At 31.9% G+C, this 22,415-nt stretch overlaps 1 protein-coding gene across 7 annotated transcripts in view; it reads right to left on the minus strand.

Moving 5' to 3' along the window:
• Nucleotides 1-22,415, minus strand: part of TRDN (triadin) — a 400,855-nt gene that overhangs the window by 113,397 nt on the left and 265,043 nt on the right. For all 7 annotated transcript variants that reach the window (XM_081295982.1, XM_081295978.1, XM_081295980.1 and 4 more), the window contains 2 exons: nt 20,848-20,895; nt 11,484-11,531 (listed from right to left, as the gene is read on the minus strand). In XM_081295982.1, the coding sequence (XP_081152108.1) occupies nt 11,484-11,531; nt 20,848-20,895 (96 nt within the window). The remainder of the gene's footprint in view (nt 1-11,483; nt 11,532-20,847; nt 20,896-22,415) is intronic.

Genomic DNA, 22,415 nt, shown 5'->3' on the forward strand with positions numbered 1-22,415 from the left:
TATAACCTTGCAATATTCTCTGATTAGTTCCAGGAGGTTTTTCTTGGGGGGGGGGAGTTTTTAAGTCATCTTCAAACATACAGTTTTATTTCTTCCTTCTCAATTTGTATATCTTTGCTTCACTTTCTTGTCTTACTAAATTATCTATAACTTCCAGTGTGATGTTGAACACGTTTTGTGACAGTATATCATTTCCTTATTCCTGATCTACTAAGCTAGTAGGAGGTTTTTAATTTCTCAGTACTACATACAATGTTAACTATAATGTTTTGTAGATATTCTTTATAAATTTGAAGTAATTCTTGTTTATTCCAATTTTGCTGAGAGTTTTTAATCAATATTGTGTTTTGGATTTTGTCAAATGCTTTTATTTCCTATATCTATTGAAATGATTTTGTCTTTTTTCTTCATTAGCTTGTTGATTTTATAGATCACATTAAATAATTTAAATACTGAACTAGACTTATGTATTTGGAATAAATCCCATTTAGTCATGTATAATTCTTTTTGTACACTGTTGGATCTAATTTACTAATATTTTAGATTTCCATGAAAAAAACTCCATTCTAACAGTGCTTTAAATTTTTTAAGATTTTTTTTTATTCATAATATTTATTTATTTTTTAATATAATATTTTATAAATGACAGCAGAATGCATTACAATTCATGTTGCCCATATAGAACCAAATTTTTCATCTCTGGATGTACCCAAAGTGTAGTCACACGTTTCATGTCTTTATACATGTACTTAGGATAATAATGTGTATCTCATTCCACTGTCTTTTCTAACCCCATACCCTATCCCTCACACTTTCACCCCTATGGCCTATCTAGAGTTCATCTAATCCTTCCATATTCCACCTCTCCAATCCCATTATGAGTCAGCATCCTTATATCAGAGAAAACATTTGGCATTTCATTTTGGCAGATTGGCTAATTTCACTTAGCATTATATTCTCTAACTTCATCCATTTACCTGCAAATGCCATGATTTTATTCTTTTATATGGCTAAATAATATTCCATTGTGGTGTGTGTGTGTGTGTGTGTGTGTGTGTGTGTGTGTATATATATCACATCCTCTTTATCCATTCATCGACTGAAGGGCATCTAGATTGGTTCCTCAGTTCAGCTGTTGTGAATTGTGCTGCTATAAACATTGATGTGGCTGTGTTACTATAGTATGCTGTTTTTAAGTTCTTTGGGTATAGACCAAGGAGAGAAATAGCTGGGTCAAATGGTGGTTCCATTCCAAGTTTTACAAAGATTTTCCATATTGCTTTTCATATTGGCTGCACCAATTTGCAATCCCACCAGCAATGTATGAATGTGCTTTTCCCCCACATCCTTGCCAACATTTATTGTTGTTTGTATTTTTTATCATTTTTTAATTTTTAATTTTAATTTGTTATATATGACAACAGAATTCATTACAATTCATATTACACATAGAGAGCACAATTTCTCATATCTCTGTTTGTATACAAAGTAGAGTCACATCCTTCCTTATACTTAGGGTAATGATGACCATCACATTCCATTGCATTTTCTACCCCTATGCAACTTCCCTTCCTCTCCCTCCCTTTTTTCATATGAGAAAATGTTCAACATCTCTAGCAATTAGAGAAATGCAAATCAAAACTACTCAAAGATTTTATCTCACTCTAGTCAGAATGGCAGCTATTAAGAATACAAACAACAATAAGTGTTGGCAAGGATGTGGGGGAAAAGGCACACTTATATATTGCTGGTGGAACTACAAATTGGTGCAGCCAATATGGAAAGCAATATGGAGATTCCTTGGAAATTTTGGGAATGGGACCACCATTTGACCCAGCTGTTCCTCTCCTCGATCTATACCCAAAGGACATAAAAACAGCATACTACAGGGACACAGCCACATCAATGTTAATAGCAGCACAATTCACAATAGCTGAACTGTGGAACCAATCTAGATGTCCTTCAGTCAATGAATGGATAAAGAAGATGTGGTATATAGACATAATGGAATATTATTCAGCATTAAAAGAGAATAAAATCATGCCATTTGCAGGTAAATGGATGGATCTGGAAAATAGAATGCTAAGTAAAATTAGCCAATCTCAAAAAAAGAAATCCTGAATGATTTCTCTGATTTAAGGATGCTGACCAATATGCTCCAGGGGGAAGGGGGAAGGATTAAATGAACTCTATATAGTAATTTAAATTTTTGATGGATATATACACATAAACAAATTTGATGTCTGAGACTTAAAAAGTCTTTAGTTGGAAAAAAACAACCCAATGCCATTTTAACAAACCAGAACTATTGTAACAGTTCTTACCACTGTGACAAAGTGCCCATTATGTTAAGTCCGTTCTCTTGGAAACAATGTTTTAAAAAACAGGATAAGCCAGGTAAGGCGGCACATATCTATAATTCTAGTGACTAGGGAGGCTAAGGCAGGAAAATTCAAGTTCAAAGCTAACCTCAGCGACTTAGAGAGGTCCTAAGCAACTTAGCAAGACCCTGTCTCAAAATAAAAAATATAAAGAACTGGTGATGTAGCTCAGTGGTTAAGCACCCCTGCATTTAATCCCTAAAGCTAAAAAATGTTTTAAATTAAAAATTTAAATAAAAGAGGATATATATTTGTATTTTTAAAAGACAAGCTACACATGTTCAATAGGTGTTTATTCAGTATCTCTTGTGTAGGGAGAGCTAGAAACAAAAGGGAGTTGCCTGAGCTCAGTCTCTGTTGGAATGCAACCATACAGACAGGCTGAGTAGAATGATAGAGCCACACACACCAGGCTCTGGGCCAAAGCAGAAGGACGGACAAGCTCAACCTGAGAGAAAGCTGACTTCACAGAAGCACTGGCATTTGTGATGGATTTTGAAATGATGCAAAGTTTGTCATGAAAGGAAAATCAAAAAGGCATCCCAAACTTAAGGAAGAACCTCTAAAAACCATGGAATCTGAAAGTTGATGTGGTTAGATCACTGGACAGGGAAATAGACAAGGCTGGAGAGTCACGCTAAGCTTTTGTGGTAAAGGGACCTATCATATCATGCTAAGGAATTTAAATTTACTTCCTTCTAGTTAGAGGGAGTCTTTAACATTCTAAATTCAAAATCCATGCCATTGTGTCAGTGAAATAAATGAAGTTTTGATAACAGTGTGTGATTGATACTGAAGAAATGACTGACTACACATAAAAGTCATTATGAACATTTAAAAAAAATATTCTAATGCCACCAGTCTCCTAAGGTTATTAGCCACATTATCCTCTCTCCAGAGATAATATCTTTCATTGAATTTTATTACAATGACTTTTTTGTATATCATGGATATAATTTCTACAACTTGTGTGCCATTGTGCCATTTGTAGTTTTGCACAGACTGTGCTTGCAATTGGAAAACAAAATGTATTCTTGGGCATTTGAGGCCAAGTGGAAATGTCTCAGGCATGGAGGACACAAATGAGAATTTACAATATTAGGGCCAGAAGGTCCTTTAGGGATTGCTTAATAAAATAATGTTACTTTATAAAAGTTGGCTGAGTAAGACTAATAGCCATCCCTCTGTCACAAAACAAATTACTGGTAAGGCTAGACTAAACCTTGAGTTTTATTTTGAGATAGATCTGTACCTTGCTCAAGAAGGTAAATATTTCAAAATCATCACTGCCTTTCATCAGTTATTTCTTCCTACATAACCAAAATTATAAGGGTCATCTCCAAATAAAGAATTATCTATTATGATTTTATTGTCAGGCCTTTAAAATAAATATGAAAGCTTTATATGTGTTATCTAATCTCTGTTCTTATATAAAAGTCAAGTAAAACAAAACTCAAACTTTGTGAGCCATAGAGTAATATGATTAAAAGCTGCTTTTGAAATAATATTTTGTCATTCCAAAATTCCAAAGAAAGCATCAATTTAACTTTGACATTTTAAGAATTACTTTTCAATTAGTGTCTAATATAATTCTATGAAAAATTAGAACAGTAGTAATTAACAAGTTACAAATAATTTTATGCAAAATATTGATAACATTTTCATGTTAATTCCTGAAATTATTTAGAATGTATCATTTAATTTATAATTGAAAAAAGTAGGGGCTGGGATTGTGGTTCAGTGGTAGAGTGCTCACTTAAAATGCATGAGGTCCTGGGTCTGATCCTCAGCACCACATAAATATAAAATGAAGATATTGTGTTCACCTAAAACTAAAAAATAAATATTTTTTTTAAAAAGGAAAAAGTAGCAATGCATTTTTATAATTCTAAATTATTTCTGCAATTTAATTATGGAGTATGTCACTTATACTCCATCAATTTATTCAAGGAAATGGCATGGTAACTGATTGCAACAAATTCTTTCCAAGACAGTGTATGCAAGTTTTTTAATAATAATAATAATAATAATAATAATAATAATAATAACAACAACTGTACTGAAAAAACAGCCTGTAAATGAGAACAGTTAACACAAAGGAAAAAAAATCAGAAAATCATCTTTGCTCTAACCACTCAGATTATTAATAATGTACCAGCTTGCAAAATACTTCTATTAAAGATTCCAAAGGAAAAAAGAGACCCAACCTATACATGGCTCCAGAGTAATAGGAGAGGAAATAAATACTAATAAGGAAATAGCAAAATATAATTAGCCTTGGGGTAATGTTCAAAACTCGTACAGAGGTGTTTACTTGTTGTTTTGCACAGTAAGCACTGTGGTGCATCTATGCAGTTTTTGTACAATCTAATCTTGAATGTCAAAAGAATATGTAAAGCTGATTATTCTCCATGGAGAACAAAATTTTAATTTTCAAGTATATATATCAGGGCTAGGGATGTGGCTCAAGCGGTAGCGCGCTCGCCTGGCATGCATGCTGCCCGGGTTCGATCCTCAGCACCACATACCAACAAAGATGTTGTGTCCACCGAGAACTAAAAAATAAATATTAAAAATTCTCTCTCTCTCTCACTCTCTCTCCTCTCTCTTTAAAAAAAATAATTAACAGGAGCTGCTATCTATTAAAAAAAAGTATATATATATCAAATACATAAAATGTTTTATATGCAAAATCCTGGTGATGATAATCAAAATTTTATTTGAGGGTAAGTAGAATTTGCAGGAGAATTTTCTTTATGAGAATGAAAATGGCCCATTGCAGATTAAAGCATGTTTTAAAGAAACATCAATCTAAGGGGTAGACAATGATCAAGACTATATTTTTGTATTGCTTTAAAATTGTAAAAATATTAAAGGAATCCAAATCCAAAGTGCAGTATCACTAAATTCATAGTTTGCATGACAAATTTTTTTCTTATTTACAATGAGATTTGTCTGGGATTTAGGAAATGGCTTGTGTTTGCATTGTATTAGTTCTACATGAAAGTTGATGAGAGTTAAATCAGGACAGCTTAAGAATTATAGGTGAAGCAAGAGTACATATTATATGTAAAAAGTTTACTTTTAGACACTAATTGATTGATATTTCCACTAAGAAACTACACTGATGAATCAAAGGAAGGAGTAGACTGCAAGCTGACTAGGGAACACATTTCTCCTACAGGTGTTGTCTGTTCTGATAATGCAAGGTGGTACACCTAACTTAGTCCTTTACTTTAGTTTCTCCACCTGATTGTTATTGAGGTTCTTTGATTATAAGAGCGGTATTCCCATATAAATTACAAGAATGGGGTAGGAAGGATTTTCCTGGGGTAATCTTCTTACTTTCAGTGTGATTCTCCACAAAATGCACAATTTCTAAGAAAAGAAAGAAAAAAAGATGGACATGGAGGCCAAACTGGGCATAGAAGTGGTTTATTTTTTTTAAGATAACTGAAAAACAGAATATCTGCATGAAATTAAAGGAGGCATTATGTGTGTCTCTCCATGTGTCTCTATGTGTCTATGGTATAACCTGTTTAAAATAAGAGTGAATCTTTAACTTGGGAGGGAAAGGCACATATTAATGCATTTCTATTATCATCACCTTCAAATTTCACCAGCATAATTTGCACAGACTGTCCTTATTCTGGGTTGAAATTCTCTAGGGTTGAATGACAATTCTATCAACTAATATTTAATCATGTGAGTAAAGTGTTACATAGCAAAAGGTGGCACTCTGTGGGAAACAAATATGATGTTACTAACTTCCTTTGAGTATGTGTTGTTCTGTTTGGCTATATAGAAATTAGACCTGTTTACTAAAGGATGCAGGAGTGGGATAAATAGTAAGAAAGAAAGGGCTAAAAAGGGATTTCTCATAATGAAATACAATAATTGTGAGAATAAATTAAAATTATTAAGTAAGAGTAAGAAGTGAAATGTGTTATGTGAACAAGTGAGATCATGAATTGCCAAAGGTTCTCTTGGAGATATGTAAAATGCACAAACATGGTGTGATCATTTTCTTGAGTTGAATGTAGACACTCTTGTCTCTGAGGCCCACTCCCTGCCCATTGCACCCCTTCCCCAGCGCCTAGCCTGTTGTGGGCGCTCAATAAATATTAAACAATCCAAGTACAAAAAAGTTTCAGAAAGTTTGAAATCACAGAAATCATTAATATTGTTATCATTTAACATTTATTGAGGGTCAACAGCATGACTTAATCAACATGTGCAGATAAGTTACTTTATAATCACATATTAAGCAAATAATTAAATACAATTATCATTAACTTAGCCTTCAATTTTACTCCAGTAATTTTAAATATAAAATTCTTTTTTATAATTGAGACATGAGAAATATAGACATCATTATTCAAATAAATAAGTGTCTCTCAGGGAAAACATAACTCAGATATCATTAACAATAATTTGAAACTCTGGGATAAATCTATAATAATTATACATCACAGATTCTGAAAGGACCAGTGCACAGACAAAAATAGAAGAATCTGATGAGGTGGATGAGGATGATAACAAGTGTTCAGGTTTTGCCTACTGCTGTGACAATTTAAAATAGTATTACAATTATGTAGGGTACCACTGTTTACAGAAGACAGAGAGAGAACCCTTCAGGTGGACACATATTAACTTGTTTCTAAGCTTTGAAATACTTTTTAATTAAAGGCAAAATTGGATCACTGTTACAGAAAATGAACTTTGTTAACATTACGATCCACACTTTCCAATTTTACCCTTAATAAAATGATGAATAATTGTGTTCAAATTTATTCATGATGGTTAATAAGCAATCAAATTATATGCAATTTTTAAAAAACTATTTTGTCATGTTTTTATAGTTAACTAAATTTTAAAGTTATTTTTAATTGTTAAGGGGGTGGAAAATTATACTTAATATTTCTGTAATAATCTTTTCAACTTAATTTAAGATAATGAAGTATCCATAAGGCTTAAAGTTTATCAAATGTGATTTTTCTTAGCATTTGAATCTTAGAATCTTATAAATGACTCAAATCAGCCTCTTTCTAAAAGAAAGACTACCCTTTATATTTTGATGTAAGAAGCACAGCACATTATTTAAAATTTCTTTGAATAATTTTTGTTTTTACACTTGGAACAGGTATTAGAGAGAGCCTCATTAGGATTCCTAATTATAAAAATTTAAATGTAGAATAAAACCTAAATTTTCTGAATTGAGGCAAATATATTGGCCTAATTAGATACCTGTTCAACCTTTTATACCATTTTAGTTCTGTAAAATAAATTCACAATTGTTATAATTACTAAAATTTAATTTTTCTCTATCCTTGTCAAATGTTGTTGACACAAAATTTTAAGACTATTAGTTGTATAATATAATAAATTAACAAAGAAATTACTTATTAATTTTTCTTCTACTTTTTCCACTGTAAAATGGAGTAAAGTGAAAATCATTTACATTTTAATTTCTGAAATATTTGGACCTCTTTACTATTGAAATTCTAATCTTGACTTCTGAAAATATTCTGTTACACAATCTTTTAGGAACAGTTTGTTGAAATCTAGATCATCTAATATTTTTTTTCTCAATAATCTCTTTATTTTGTATTTGACAACCACATACATTTATTGAACTTCTGTATGCAGCCACTGGTATGGGCTCTTGGATGGATTCTATAGGAAGACTTGAGTAATGTCAAACACAGGAGTGAATGAAAGAAGAAAGAAAAATGATTTGCCAGTGAATTAATTCATAACTTTTTTTTCAGATTTTAACTGCTAAACTCAAGTCAGTTTTCAATAAGGATGTTAAAAATGGGAATTCTACAGCTCTAATTCAGACCTTTGAGGGTAATTGTCTTATACAGTCTCCTTTTAAACCTCATAATGCTTATTTAGAGTGGCTGTTTGCCTCCCTCCCAGCTAGCATTAAGTAAATCTTACCAAATATTTTCTTCTGTCAAACAGATTAAGAGAGAGAGAGAGAGAGAGAGAGAGAGAGAGAGAGAGAGAGAGAGAGAGAGAGAGAGACTGAATAAAGGAAAGGAAAATGCAGTTTAGGAGGGCAGATCAATTGTGAAAAGGAACACCAATGAAGAAAATGTACACCTATATATTTGAAATCAAATATCAGCAAATGAGCAGTTTGCAATAATGAGTTATTGCATTATTGAAATATAATCTTTCATAATATAAAATGTATAAACATGAATCCTCATAGAGTAGCACATGCAGTAACTTTTTTTTTTTTTTTTGCCTTTGACATTCCTTGATTCTCCCTATAAGGATAGGAACTTTTTACTGTGTAAGCACAGTAGAGTAGTATTCTGGTTTACCTAGGTAATTGATTTATAAACCAGGGGGAATATTAATGCTGTCTGTTTGTGCACACACCTTCAAAGTAGAGGAGTCTACAAAATATTTATTTATTTTTTCTTTTGGTACCAAAGATTGAATTCAGGGGCACTCAACTACTAAGCCACATCCCCAACCCTATTTTGTATTATGTTTACAGACAAGGTTTCACTGAGTTGCTTAATGCCTTGTTTTTGCTGAGACTGGCTTTGAACTCATGATCCTCCTACCTCAGCCTCTTGAGCTGCTGGAATTACAGGTATGTGCCACCAGGCCGGCTATAAAGTACTGCTTATTACTCCAAACTGCAATGTCCCAATTCAATATCTTCATAAGAAAAATAATTGAATATCATATAATTCATCATGGACTAGAGAAAAAAGCAGTGATTTTTTTTGGTGTTCTGCAGAACTTTGACTAAATTTCTATTTCTTACATGTTATGAGGTCCCATCAGATAATCATATTAACATAAATTCTATTTCACCTTTTCTAATATGAATTTCCCATAAGTAAAGTTTACCTTAATGATTCCAAAGTATAACTGTAATGCAAACTAAATCCAGATGTTCAATCTATATCACAAAGTGCTTTAGAACCTTGATGAGTACAAATATCATAATGTGTTTCTAATAAAGTCCACAAGTTCAAGCTTAAATGAATACTTAATTGTATTTTAAGGCACTATGAACTAGTTGTATATTTTTATATTTCTAACGATTACTAAAAACTAGATAAAAAGGTACATCAATTCTTAAAGTATTATCTTATGAATGCTATGGTGAAATTTCAAGAATACAGTTACTTCTAATTTATTCTCACACAAACTCCATGCTTTATGAAATTCTGAAATATCTATTTTCATAATAATTATTAGTCATAGATATATAATCACAAAACAGGCAACATATCAAAATACACTATTTCCTGTTACTGTTAGAGTTGAAAAATATGAGGCCACTGCCATACAATATTTAAAGCTGAAATGATTTACTATGTCAATATAAAAAAAGCCAGTAAAAGAAGTTCTATTTTTTTACACAAATAAAAGGCCTACGTTATCATAAGGCAAAAGACATTTTAATTCAAAATTATAAAATAATACTAAAAGGAGAAAGTTCTCATGTCATAGAGTCAATTTCAATTTCTGGCCACTTGCAAAAACATTATAGAATCAATGAAACTGATGCTAACAGGCAGGTGAGAAGAAATAAACAACAGGTGGTCAAATCAGTTATCTGTTAGGTACATTATTATTCATGAGAGTGTTTTATATTCTGGTCAATTTTCTCTTAACATGCTGTGAATATAAATGCAATCTATGAGCACCTTGAGCAATCACCACTACACCAGAGGGAAACAAAACTATGAAGCTCAGTGGGGTCAAAGTGGCTTGAAAATTCTCTCACCTGTACTGAAATGGATTTCATAAGAGATAAACACCTAAAAAGTACTATACTAACATTTAGGTTTTTAAATTTTTCACATCCTTTACACATGTGTGTTCTTGTTTGAACTATACACTATCTTGTCAGATATGCAGGTCAGGTATAATTATCTTCAATTGTTAAAGAAGAAATTTAGGATCAGAAACTTGCACAAGTGAACAGGCTGAAATTGGAACTAGTACTTCTACTTTACATTTTGGAGACTAAAGTATATATTTTGTTTTAAAAAGAAGTTTACAGAAATATGCCATGGAATTCTAATATGTCAGGTGGTACCCAGAAGCCCAAATAAATTTAAAAATTTTATTAATAAAATTTTAATGTTATCATATTTTGAAGAGCCCAAGGAAATAAATCTTTAACCAATCTTTTCACTTAACTGAATCCTTAATCTCGGTTCACTAATCTGAAATGTGAGGAATGAAATGAGTTTCTTGATAGATACGTATCAAAAATTCTAAATTTCTGATATTAAGAGACTAAACTTTATTCCATCTCAACTATGAAAATAAGAATTATTTTGACTTTTGAAAAATTATTGTCAGCTCAAATTTTGTTTAATAAATAATAAATATAATAATATCATGTAAAATGTAGAAGGGGACAGCAATTAAAATTATTGGCACACTTTGAGCTTTAAGAGGAGGTGCAGTATAAGTGTAAATGTCTTAAGTCTGGTGTACTATGAAGATTTTTTTTCCTAAACTATACATCTAGTTATAATACAACCACATTAAAATATACAGAACTATTTAATGACGTTTTTGATTTGTAGCTGAAATTTCAGACCTGGGAAACACCAATTGCTGAAGTCATCATATACATTTGAATAGCTTTCATTTGCTGTTGTTTATCTCCTGTATTTTAATTTTTACATATTATTTTCCAAGCAATGTAAAATCTTTTTCTTGTTGTTAAACAGGATGATGTCATCTTTATTCTTCAAACTATGATCAGCAATGTGGTATTATCACAACCAAAAATCAAACAAGTACTTCTACCAATTGTTCCAGTTCATTTCCTTATCCCCAGCAATCTTGAGCATTTCTGCTGATGAAATTAAGTACTCTGTGGAGTTTCCCTGTTCTGAATTTATACTCAAAGTTTTATTCACAAAAGAAAGACAAACCCAGCTTGCCACCTCACATTCTCCCTGGCACAGAAAAAACATGCAAGGACAGTGACATGGAGCATAGATTTAAAGGTATTGTCTTCCGCCTGTCTGAAGCCAGGGCTCTCCTCCACATGTTGTTGTCTTTCTAAAGAAGATAATGTCAACCTCCTTCATTTTTTTTTACCTTGCTCCACTGTCTTGGTTGTTTTTTCTTCTTTCTTTCCAGGTACAGCTGCAACATAAAGATAAGGTTTAAACAAGAGATCCAGTCAAAAATGCTGCTTCTGCTTAAAACAGCATTTCAGAACTCACTCAATACTGAATATTTATTCTACACAAGATATTTTTTTAATTCTTTTTAAACATTTGTCATCTTTCCATAATGCAATAGAAACCTATTATAAATCTAATCCTAAAGAATTACAGAAAAAGCAATAATCCTTTCCCATCTTCTGACTATTTTTTTTCACACTCTTTTCAACTTTATTCTTTTATACTCTGCTTTGATAAGCAAGCTCTATAAAGAATTCCACTTGACAGGACTATGATTAATGGACTTACATTCCAGGTTATTGCTAGAGTCACTTAGTGTCTGGCAAATGTCAACCAGATGCTCCTTTAAATTTAAGCTTAATGTGGCTTAATTAACTGAAATGAAATGTAGTCATGCTTGAGATTCATCCAAATATTAAATGAACCCATCCCAAATCACTAGTAACCAAAAGAGAAATAATGGCATCATTTAAGTGCTATGTCCATAGAATTATGCTTTCTCTAGTATTTATTGCTCTTACTGGAGTATTCACTGTTTATCTCTTTAGACATCAAAACAGTAGAAATTACTTGCACAAAATCAGTGCAGATCCTTAAAATAATTGATTCAAGTACAAATCTTCAGAGGATACCAGCAACCATTCAACCATTTCATGAAGGATTAAAGAGGAACTGAATATTGCCATCACATCCAAGCATCAACCCACAGAGAGTTACAAAAGGGGGAAATTCAATTTTAAAATAAATAAATGTGGCTGTCACTAGCTTAACTTACTGATGATACTTAGAATAACTTATACAGAGAGAGATTTCAGTGATCCTGTGCTTCTGGATGAGATACCCTGCAGTGTACACAATAGCACCTCTGCAGTGTTTTAACCAAAACAACTAACTGAAATTCAGTTAGCTCAATCAATACAGATGTAGAGAACATTTCAAACAATATTCTGAGTAAACAATCAACCAATCAAAAATGTCTACAAGATGACTAGCCCTGATCTTTTAGAGTCAATGTTGAGGGGAAAGAAAGAAGAAAGGAGGGGGAAAGAGGGATAATAGGAAGGAAAGGAAAGAAAGAAGAAGATCATTAGGAATAAGAAAGCGGTGGGCTATTTCACCTTAGAATATACTGGCTTCAAAAAAAGACAACAGATAAACTAATAATTTGATATGTGCTTATTAGAAATATTTCAATGAGAGAAACTCATTTTGTTTGTTGTCCAGGGCATGATCCACATGACTTCGAAGTGAAGAAAGAGTTAAATTAAAAAGCAAATAAATATTTATGAGCCTCATAAACCCTACCTGCAAGGAAACCTTATCAAAAGGAAGTCATTACAAGGTAAATTCCAATGAGTGCCCCAATTGTGCTGTTTCTGTTAAATCAAGGTCAATGTTAGGCTAGGTCAGTGGAAGGGAGACAGCAACTTGGCTTTGATCTTGACGAAAATGGTGGCAGCACTCCTAAGGTACTCCTAGGAGGAAGAATTCCAGGAAATGATTTAGAACCAGAAAAGAATTGTGTGATATAGACTTGAATTATCAAATTCCTTAAGAACAAACACAATTATGGTTTCTCTAAGGGATTGTGTGTCCTAGAAGAAGGACCAAGGCTTGACATTGCAGTTTTGCCACTGAATTGCTACATAAATGAATGCACATTATTTAACTTTGAGCTTTAATCTTTAAGTGAAAAGTACATTTAATGCTCTTGGTGTTGTTTTGAAATATAGGTGGAAGAAGTTTTAAGAAATCAGCTGTGCAACCACCAATCAGTAACTAGAACATGCTATTCTATTTATCGCTGCCTTAAACACAATCATCCCTCTTTTACAGGCAAACACCTATTCATTCTCCCCGATCAAAATTTAGAGATGGGACACGTTTTTAAGCAAATTAAATTTGGAAAATAAGCAAAGAAAACTGTAGGAAAAAAATCAATTAAAGCTGGAAAGGGATGAGTTAGACACAGCTGAAGAGCGCATAAGAAGCTAGTATTACCAGTGGGAAGAAATCCCAAGAGAGACAAAAATATGGCAAATACACAGGAAGTAACAAATAGAAACAATAGAATTATTTTTAATGTATAGTTAATTGAATGTTTTAAAATAAAGAATGAACACAAGGAAGAAAAGCAATATTTGAAGAGGAAATGGTTAAACATCTCTAGAATTATAGACACTAAGTATAAGAATCTGGAAGCACAGGTAATCCTAAATATGGAAATAATGAAGTGTTTCATATCTCTCCCTCATACTGTAATGAAAAAATAAATAAAAACAATTTTCTTTTAAAGGGCAAAATTTCTAATATTGCTCCTTTGAAAAATTTTAGTCTTTCAAGTAAGTATGAAGTAGTATGAAATTGTGGATTTACTTTGAACTTTCATGCTATGTAATGATGCTGTGTGCTTTTCGTATGCTTTTTGTAGATCTATCAATTTTACATTGCTTCTCATAAAGGATGGAATTTAGTTTTTTTTTTAATTTTGCTGTCTGTCCTGCACTCTTTGATTTTCATTTTTTATTTGATTTTTTCTTTCTTTTTCTTTTTTTTTGTTGTTCAATACAATACAATGATCTTGAAATATCATACATTTGATTCAAATAGGTTATGAATTCTCATTTTTCCACGTGTACAGATTGCAGGATCCCATTGGTTATATATCTATGTGTATACATACAGCAATCCTAGTGGCAGTTGTATTCTGCTGTATTCTGATTTTTATTTTTTATATTTGATTTTTATTTCATTAGCTTCTGATAGTTTATTTTTGATTTCTCTATCATCTATTTTTGGAGGGTTTGCTTTTTATATTTAAGAAAAAAATCGTGGCTTCTGAGATATTTGATTTCAGCAAGTTTTGTTTTGTTTTTGATTTTTGGTCATTGTTGTTTTATTTTTGTGCTGAGGACTGAACTCATGGTCTCATGCATGTGAAGGAACTATTCTATTATTGAGTTATACCTGCAGCCCTGCCTTTCTTATTTTTAAATGAAAATTATAAAAGAGTATAAATTCCCTCTCCACAATTTAGCTGTTTTAATGTTGTGTTTTCATCACATTATTAGTTTATCATGTTTCCAAAATTTCACAGTTTTTTTTCCCTTTGATCCATGGGATACTTAGAAATGTGCTGTTTGCATTTATTACAGCACCTAGCATTGCTCCTGACATAGGAAACACTCAATATGGATTTGTTTGATGCCAAAGTATGCTAGTTAAAAAAAATGAGATGCCTTGGTATATATTCTGAGTGAAGAGAGAAGAGGGATAAGTTTTTGTGTGAGTGGTTTTCTCTGAAGAGGAACAATTTTGAAGTTTCCAACTGATGTGAAGAAGCACACAGACCTAGGCAAGCCTAGATATTCCTCAAGAAAAGTGAACACGCTGCGCATGAGATGGAGATAGTTTAAAAATAGAGGCTGGGCCCTGCAGAAAGCCTGGACCAAAAAAAAAAAACTATATTAGACTTTTTATGGATTCTGTAAGAGCAAGAAAGACGTGTGGTATATTAGTGTCTTCTGTGAATGTTTCCCTTCAGATCAGTGCAGAAATAAAATGCTGACAATTCATAATCAATTTTAACAGAGTTGCATGGGTACACATGGGTGTGCATTCTTATGCAAATTTACTTATTCAGAAGACCTATTATAAATGTGTAGAATAATACAAATACATGCATATATATTTAATTATTATTTTATTTTAATCATTTGAAGACTGACTCTCAGAAAACAGTTGAAAGTTATTTAACCATAAAGACCAAATTTTCTTTTCAGTGATGGATTAATAATTCCTAGCATTTCTATTAAATAGAGACACTACTTTCCTAAAGCACTATTTTTGTTACTTAGAAAAGGTCACTGAAAATGCTGATTATCTGTACAGAAAAGATGACATTTTGCATTAAATGTTGATTCTTTCATTCATGGTTCTAATGTAAAATTCATGAAGCCTAATTCTATGGAGAATAAACTTTGGGAATAAACAGCTCATCTAAGTGAGGGAATTTTTTAATGGCCTGGAAACAAAAGAAGATCTTAATCAATTTCTCTTTCTATACTACAGGATACCTGAAACCTCCTTTGCTGTTGTGAGAAGAAATGTATATATTTTTTGATCTTCATTTGAAGGGGTTTATTTTAGGTAGGAGAGAAAAGAAGGAAAGAAGAGTAGGAAGGAAGAGAACAGAAAGAAAGAGGGAGAGCCAGGTCAGTTTATATTGCACTACTTCAGAGAGACAACTAACTTAAAGGAAAAAAAGTACCACAACTTCCATCCATAGATTGTGATACTTGGATTAGGGCTAGGCCTGACCTAACAGGGTGATGGAAAAGTTGGTTTTCTAGAGTTCCAGGCATTTTTTTCTTTATTTCTCTCCAGAATTTTCCTTAGAAATGCAAATCTCTCATAGCATTTGCATCTCTCCTTTCTTGCCCTGCCTCACCCATGAAGGCTGTCATATGCTCATTAGCTGAAATGTCCTCATGTGACACTTATATATTACTTCCTGGAGGTAGGCCTATAGCTTTAGATGAAGGAGCCACTATTTCTAAGGATATAAGAAAGAATATTATTTATCAAATTTTTATTCAGATTTTAAATATAATATTTAGAAATGTCAATGATGGAAACAGTGGAATGAATCAATAATTATAAAGAAAGGTATTGCATCAGTCCTTTTTCTGGAAGGGAGGTTCTTTTCATCAATTCTCAGATTATGAGAACTATACAATGTGTTCATGAGGCCATCTGTCCTATACTTCCTAAATCTTATATCTTATATATTTGGAAATATGAGCAAATATGAGTATTATTGTAACATACAAAACAGGGCATGTCTGAAAGATAAATTTGGAAAAGGATATAGAAATCAGATATTGGGAGATTCTATTTGCATTTTAATAAATTGAACTTATGGGAAACTGGAGAGAGGAAATTATTAAATAAAGAGTGGTTTATTCAGTATTATGGCTTGGATAATTTACTATGGCTTTGGGGGTTCTTCTGGCATAATTATTAAGATGTAAGGGCACTAGTGAGGTCTTATAATGATTCAGGTGCAAGATAATCAATGCTGGACTTGTGATGTAGTAACGATTATAAGAGAAAATATATTCAAGAACTCTTTAGGGAATAAACTCAGCAGAACTTTGAGATTCTTTGAATAAACAGATGGTGCAAAGAGAGAGGAAAGATAATAGCTAGATTTCTAGTGAGGTGAAGGATAGAAAACAGAAAGCAACTCAGGAAAAAAGGATTGAGGAGTTTAGGTTAATACAGGTTGAATTTGAAGGTGTTTATTGGGAAGTTGAACATGTAAGCCTGTAATTCATCATGAAGTTCTGAAGTGGTCACAGGATTAGGATCTTCAAGATAAAGGACAGAATCTTAATCTTGACAGCTTATCATATATATGTATATATTTATCACAAGAAGAGGGTAAAGAATAAGCTCAGAGTTGTTATGGAATCTGAGGTACACCAACAAAAATGGGAATCAAAGTAAATAAATACAAAGAAGTTACATAAAACTCATCATTATTCAAAATACATGTATGAAGATGTGAATTTGGTGTCAACATATCTTATATACAAACAGAGATATGATAAATTGTAGTATAAAGGTGTATTAAGAATTGCAATGCAAAAAAAATAATAAGAGAGCTCATGTATAATGGAATAATTTGGTTTGAACATACTTTATATAGAGAGTTACAAAAACTTGTGCTGTGAATGGATAATTATGATTGTAATATACTCCACTATTGTCATGTATGTAAGAAATAAATTAAAAAAAAAAGAAAACATGGAGAGAACTAGAACATCATGTTGTAATACAAAACCAACATCAGAAAGAAAAGTTGGTAAAAGCCATGGAGAAATCTAGCTTTGTAAGGACTGGAATAGTCCAAAGTTCATCAAGGAAAATGCCATCAGCATTAGCCAGGGGCATGGAAGGGGCAGTAGCCTCATCTTAAGACTTGAGACTTCCTCATACACATCCTGCAAATTCTTACCACCTAGCATTTCTCTGTTACCAAAGTCCAAGACATCTTTACAATCCCTTGTCACACTATCATTTTGTAAGATTTACCTATATGCCACTTTGTCACTTTTAATATTCCCATGTCAGAATAATTTTTAAACTTCTAAGTCACATTTTTAAAATTTATTTTGCTACCCCAAGCTTTAATCCTTGAGCAACAGTTATAAAGAAAACTTCCAATTGATAGTAAAAATTGGAGCCAACTTAATGACTTAATATTTTTCTTTTCCCAGTCTGTTCAATTGCTCAAGAAAAATATTATTTAATTCATATTTTTTGATTTTCCACATAGTATATAATCATAAATATATGTTAAATGAAGGTGAAAATAATAGAAAATTGCAAAGTGTAGAACAAATACAATAATATCATATTGATAATTAGGTCCTATGTAGCTCCAAAAAAATAGTCTATACTTTTTAAAAATAGGTTTAAGATGAAACAATTTATATAATTGTTTAAAATTTTTAAACAACTGCAAAATCAGTAATTCCACTTATTGCTGCACACCGTTCTTAGTTCAAGCTGTAACTTAGTAGAATAATTTTCCAATTTTCTTAGTAACAAAAATAACTCTGAAATTACTTTCATATTCTGATTACTTGTAAAAGACTAGAAAATGGATATTCTGTAAGGCACATTAAGTGTTGTTGAGTTGGGAGCTGGATACTAAATTCATGATGAAAGCAATACATATTTTCATGGGTAGCTCACAGTGCAGGTACAGGGAATGTACATACTAGCTCACCAAGGAGGACAATTTCCTTTAGCTCTTGCTTGTAACTTGTCAAAATGACAAAGCCCTATCTGAGTTTCAAAACATTTATGATAAGAAATGTTTGTTTCTGTTCATGTTATACTTAGGCAAATTATGAACAACCATATTTAAATTCAGAATTAAGGCATGATATTTGAGCTTAACTAGAGGAAATATAATTGGTTCCAATGATTTGTGTTTATAAACAGATTATTTTTCCCTCTAAATCTAGCAAGTAGTTCTTCTTAACCTCAACCAGAATATTTGCCCACACTTCAAACTCAGGAACTATTCTCCTCAAAGACCCTTGTGATTTCAGGAGTTGATTGTTCAATTTCAATTCTGTCTGTCAATTCACTCCAATTTGACATGACTGAACTTCAAACAATGTGTGCTTGTATTAATACCTAAACACTCAGACTGAAAGTTATTCACACTGTACTGAAGCAGCTACTTTGAAGCAGTTCAATCTTTGTTTTTTAACTATCTCTTGATCATCTTCCACAATCAGGGATTTCCTAAGTCTCAGTATCTGAAATCTAATTCCCAAAGAAAACTACCTACTGTTGTTTGGACCTCCATTAGGTCTTACCCTTGACCATAAATTTTGAACATAATTTGGCCCTATTTTTGTTCTCACTCTCAACATATATATCAATGCCAAGGCCTTATAGCCACTTAATAGGGCCGTGTGCCCTTCTATTCTGCCTAGATTAATGACTTTTTCTGACTCCATATTATGACCCTTTGCCTTTCCATAATACCATGGCATTTCCCATTCTAAAGTAACCAGCTTTTACTCACATTCTACTTAATTGAGCAAGGTTAATTTCAGAATATAACACCACAAAAGAAAATATATTAATATGGATTTCTAATAAATGCATGACTCTACACTTAGAGTAAAATGATATCAATGAATCATGTGCTGTGATCACTGACATCACACATATTAGGTTATTAGGAAATTAAATGATTATAAAACAGGCCTTATTCCTGCCTGATGTATAGTCAGAATAATAGAGCTGTATGGGAAAAAGAACACCCATTGATTTTAATAGTTCAATTGCTTATAATTATCACCTCACAATGCTTTATTTAATTTTTGTTGCCTTCTCTTAGACAAATATTTATGAATTTATATATCCATTGATATATAAATAAATTGATATTCATAATACATGAATATTTAAATACATAATATATGTAAACATTAAAGGATATATAAATTTAAGTAAATGCTTACATTCATGTAATGCTTACACTTAGATATATAATCTGAGTTTGAACATACAGATAAATGTCATATATATTTTATAGATTTCTACCGTTATGATACATGGTCTCTATTATATTCTTTTTCCTGTACTAGAGATTGAACCCAGGTATACCATACCACTGAGATACATTCCCAACCATCTTTTTTTTGGTACTGGGTATTGAACCCATTGGTGCTTAGCCACTGAGCAATAACCCCAGCCCTTATTTATTTATTTATTTATTTATTTTTTGAAACATGGTCTCATTAAGCTGCTTAGGACCTTACTAAATTGTTGAGACTGGCTTTGAAATTGGGATCCTTATGCCTCAGCCTCCCAAGTCACTGGGATTATAGGCATGTGCTATCATGCCTAGCCATCCCCAACACTTTTTAGAATTTTATTTTGAAGTATGACTTTTCTAGTTTGCTGAAACTGGCTTTGACTTTGCAATCCTTCTTCTTCAGCTTCCCAATTTGCTGGAATTGCAAGAGTGCACCATCATAACTGGCTTGTACTCTTTATATAGTATATGCAATAGAATAGATTTTTAGAAATATTATATCATTTTGGTGAAATATGTGTATAAGTTTGTGTGGGTTGGGGAGACAGAGAGAGAGAGAGAATATATATATATATATATATATTAAGGATAGTCTATTAAATTTTCTCTTGAGATAAGTTTAAAGACATTGTATACATTATTGATTTCACTCCAAATGTCCCAATGTATTTCTTAAAGCAAAATAGCTCCAAGTCAGCATCTCATGGACTACATTTCCTAATGTCATATTATTCTTGTACAAAGTGAATATTTTTCATGTGAGTTTGTTAGCCAAAATTTCATTTGTTCAGGCCCTAACCTCTTAAGGCAGTATATTGAATTTGAATGATCCATGGAGATGACTGGAATCCTACTGATTTTATGTAGTTTCATTTCCACAAGTTTCCAAAAGATAACTTGCAATTTGACTATAATTAGGGTAGCATTAATTTATGACTTTGAGGGAAAAAAAAGGACTAGCATTAGAACAACTAAAAACAAAGCCTTGATAACATAGATGCTACAAATCTTGTGCAAAATGAGTTTCTGTATCAATAAAATGGTAAAATCAATGAAATTCTTCATTAAGCACTATGCCATATACATAGAAAATGTAGCATAAATTAGTTACAGTCATGACATCTGTTTGTTTAGCTGCATTTACCTTTCTTAGTTGAAGCAGCACCAACCTCTTCTTTGCCTCGTTCAATTTCTGCAAATTCAGATATTAAAGGAGTGAGAGAAATGGATATTGGAGATACAGATCAATATGACATAGTACTGTAAGTCAGACAAGAAGACAACAATCCAAATATATGGCACCCGAGAGCAAAGCAAGCTGCAAAGAAAGGCTAACTCCCAAGAGCTTGTAGGCTTTGGTTTTTAACATATTGACATTCTTGAAGATTACTACAGAAATTTCCTTTCAAGGTACAGCTCTGTGATATTAAGTAATTTTCTTATATAATAAGTAGTGATCATTAAAAACAAGGTGGCTTGTTACCCAAAATACAATGGAATACTAAAGAATTAGTTTACAGCTAAATGTAGGTGGTATATGGATTTTTAGGAATGAGAACTTGGAAAGTCTTCCTTGCTTGTTTAGTTATGGAAATAGTCAACATGATATGACCTCTATCAGTTAACTTTACATTCTAAATTATGAGCCATAATATTACAGAAAATTTCATTTGAATGTTGCTTTCAAAAAGAAAGAGAAAGAGAATTTAAAAGGCCATTTTTTAAGGATTTCTCAAAATATCTTGCAGGGAAGATAAGAGCTTCCCTAAAGATATAATCTGAAATGTTGATTATACTACAAAATATTGGAATTAATATCAAAGGTAATTAAAGGAGGCATTTCTTTTTTTTTTCTTTTTTTTTGAAAGTACTTAAGTATAATTTTATTCTACTGCGAATCAATGCCAGATACAAACACAACATTGTTTGGATCACTTAATTGTCACAGCATTCCATGTTTTAATATTAATAAGAAGGACATAAATGATCATTTCCTGACTAAATAGTGCAATGTATAATTTAATCTTTATTGCTAATAAGACATTTTATAGCATAGAAATGTGATCAAAGTGATCATTTACTTTATCATATCATAAAACACAAGTGCTTACAGTAGACCAATAATACAGTTTCAATGGTAAGGAAATTTTCAATTCCTAAGGAATCCTGTTGTTGCCATGATTGATTATTCAGGTCAACTATCAATAGCAAAACGAGTTGTGGTATAAAATAAAGACAAGAAGTTACCTATATTAAAGGAACGGTTGATTTCATTTAAGAAACTGAAACCTGGATTCTAGTTAATCTTTGAGTACATACAAAAGAATGTTCTCTTAAAAAATTCTATATAATCACAAATTTAGGTAAACTAATTGAAAAGGTGGCATTTTCTATAGTTCACGTGAAAAACAGAAAAAATAATGATGAGGTAGTGAATTTTTACAAAGCTTTATTTACACATTTTACAAACATTTTTATTATGTGAAGTTGTTCCCTCGATCATATGTTTTATTTTTATTTTTGTTGGCATTTGTATTTGTCCCCTGTCACCCATATCACCATAGCTGAGGCTATGAAAAAAAAAAGTGGGCACCATCACACCCTTTTCTTTGCTATACCACAATGCCTTGGGCTATGAAAGAGATCAGAGATTTAAAAGAGGCATTCAATAACTTCAGCTTTTAATACCACAGTATCAGATGCCACAAGAGA

Source organism: Spermophilus citellus (assembly GCF_964194105.1).
Source record: "Spermophilus citellus genome assembly, chromosome: 5".
Lineage (NCBI taxonomy): Eukaryota > Metazoa > Chordata > Mammalia > Rodentia > Sciuridae > Spermophilus > Spermophilus citellus.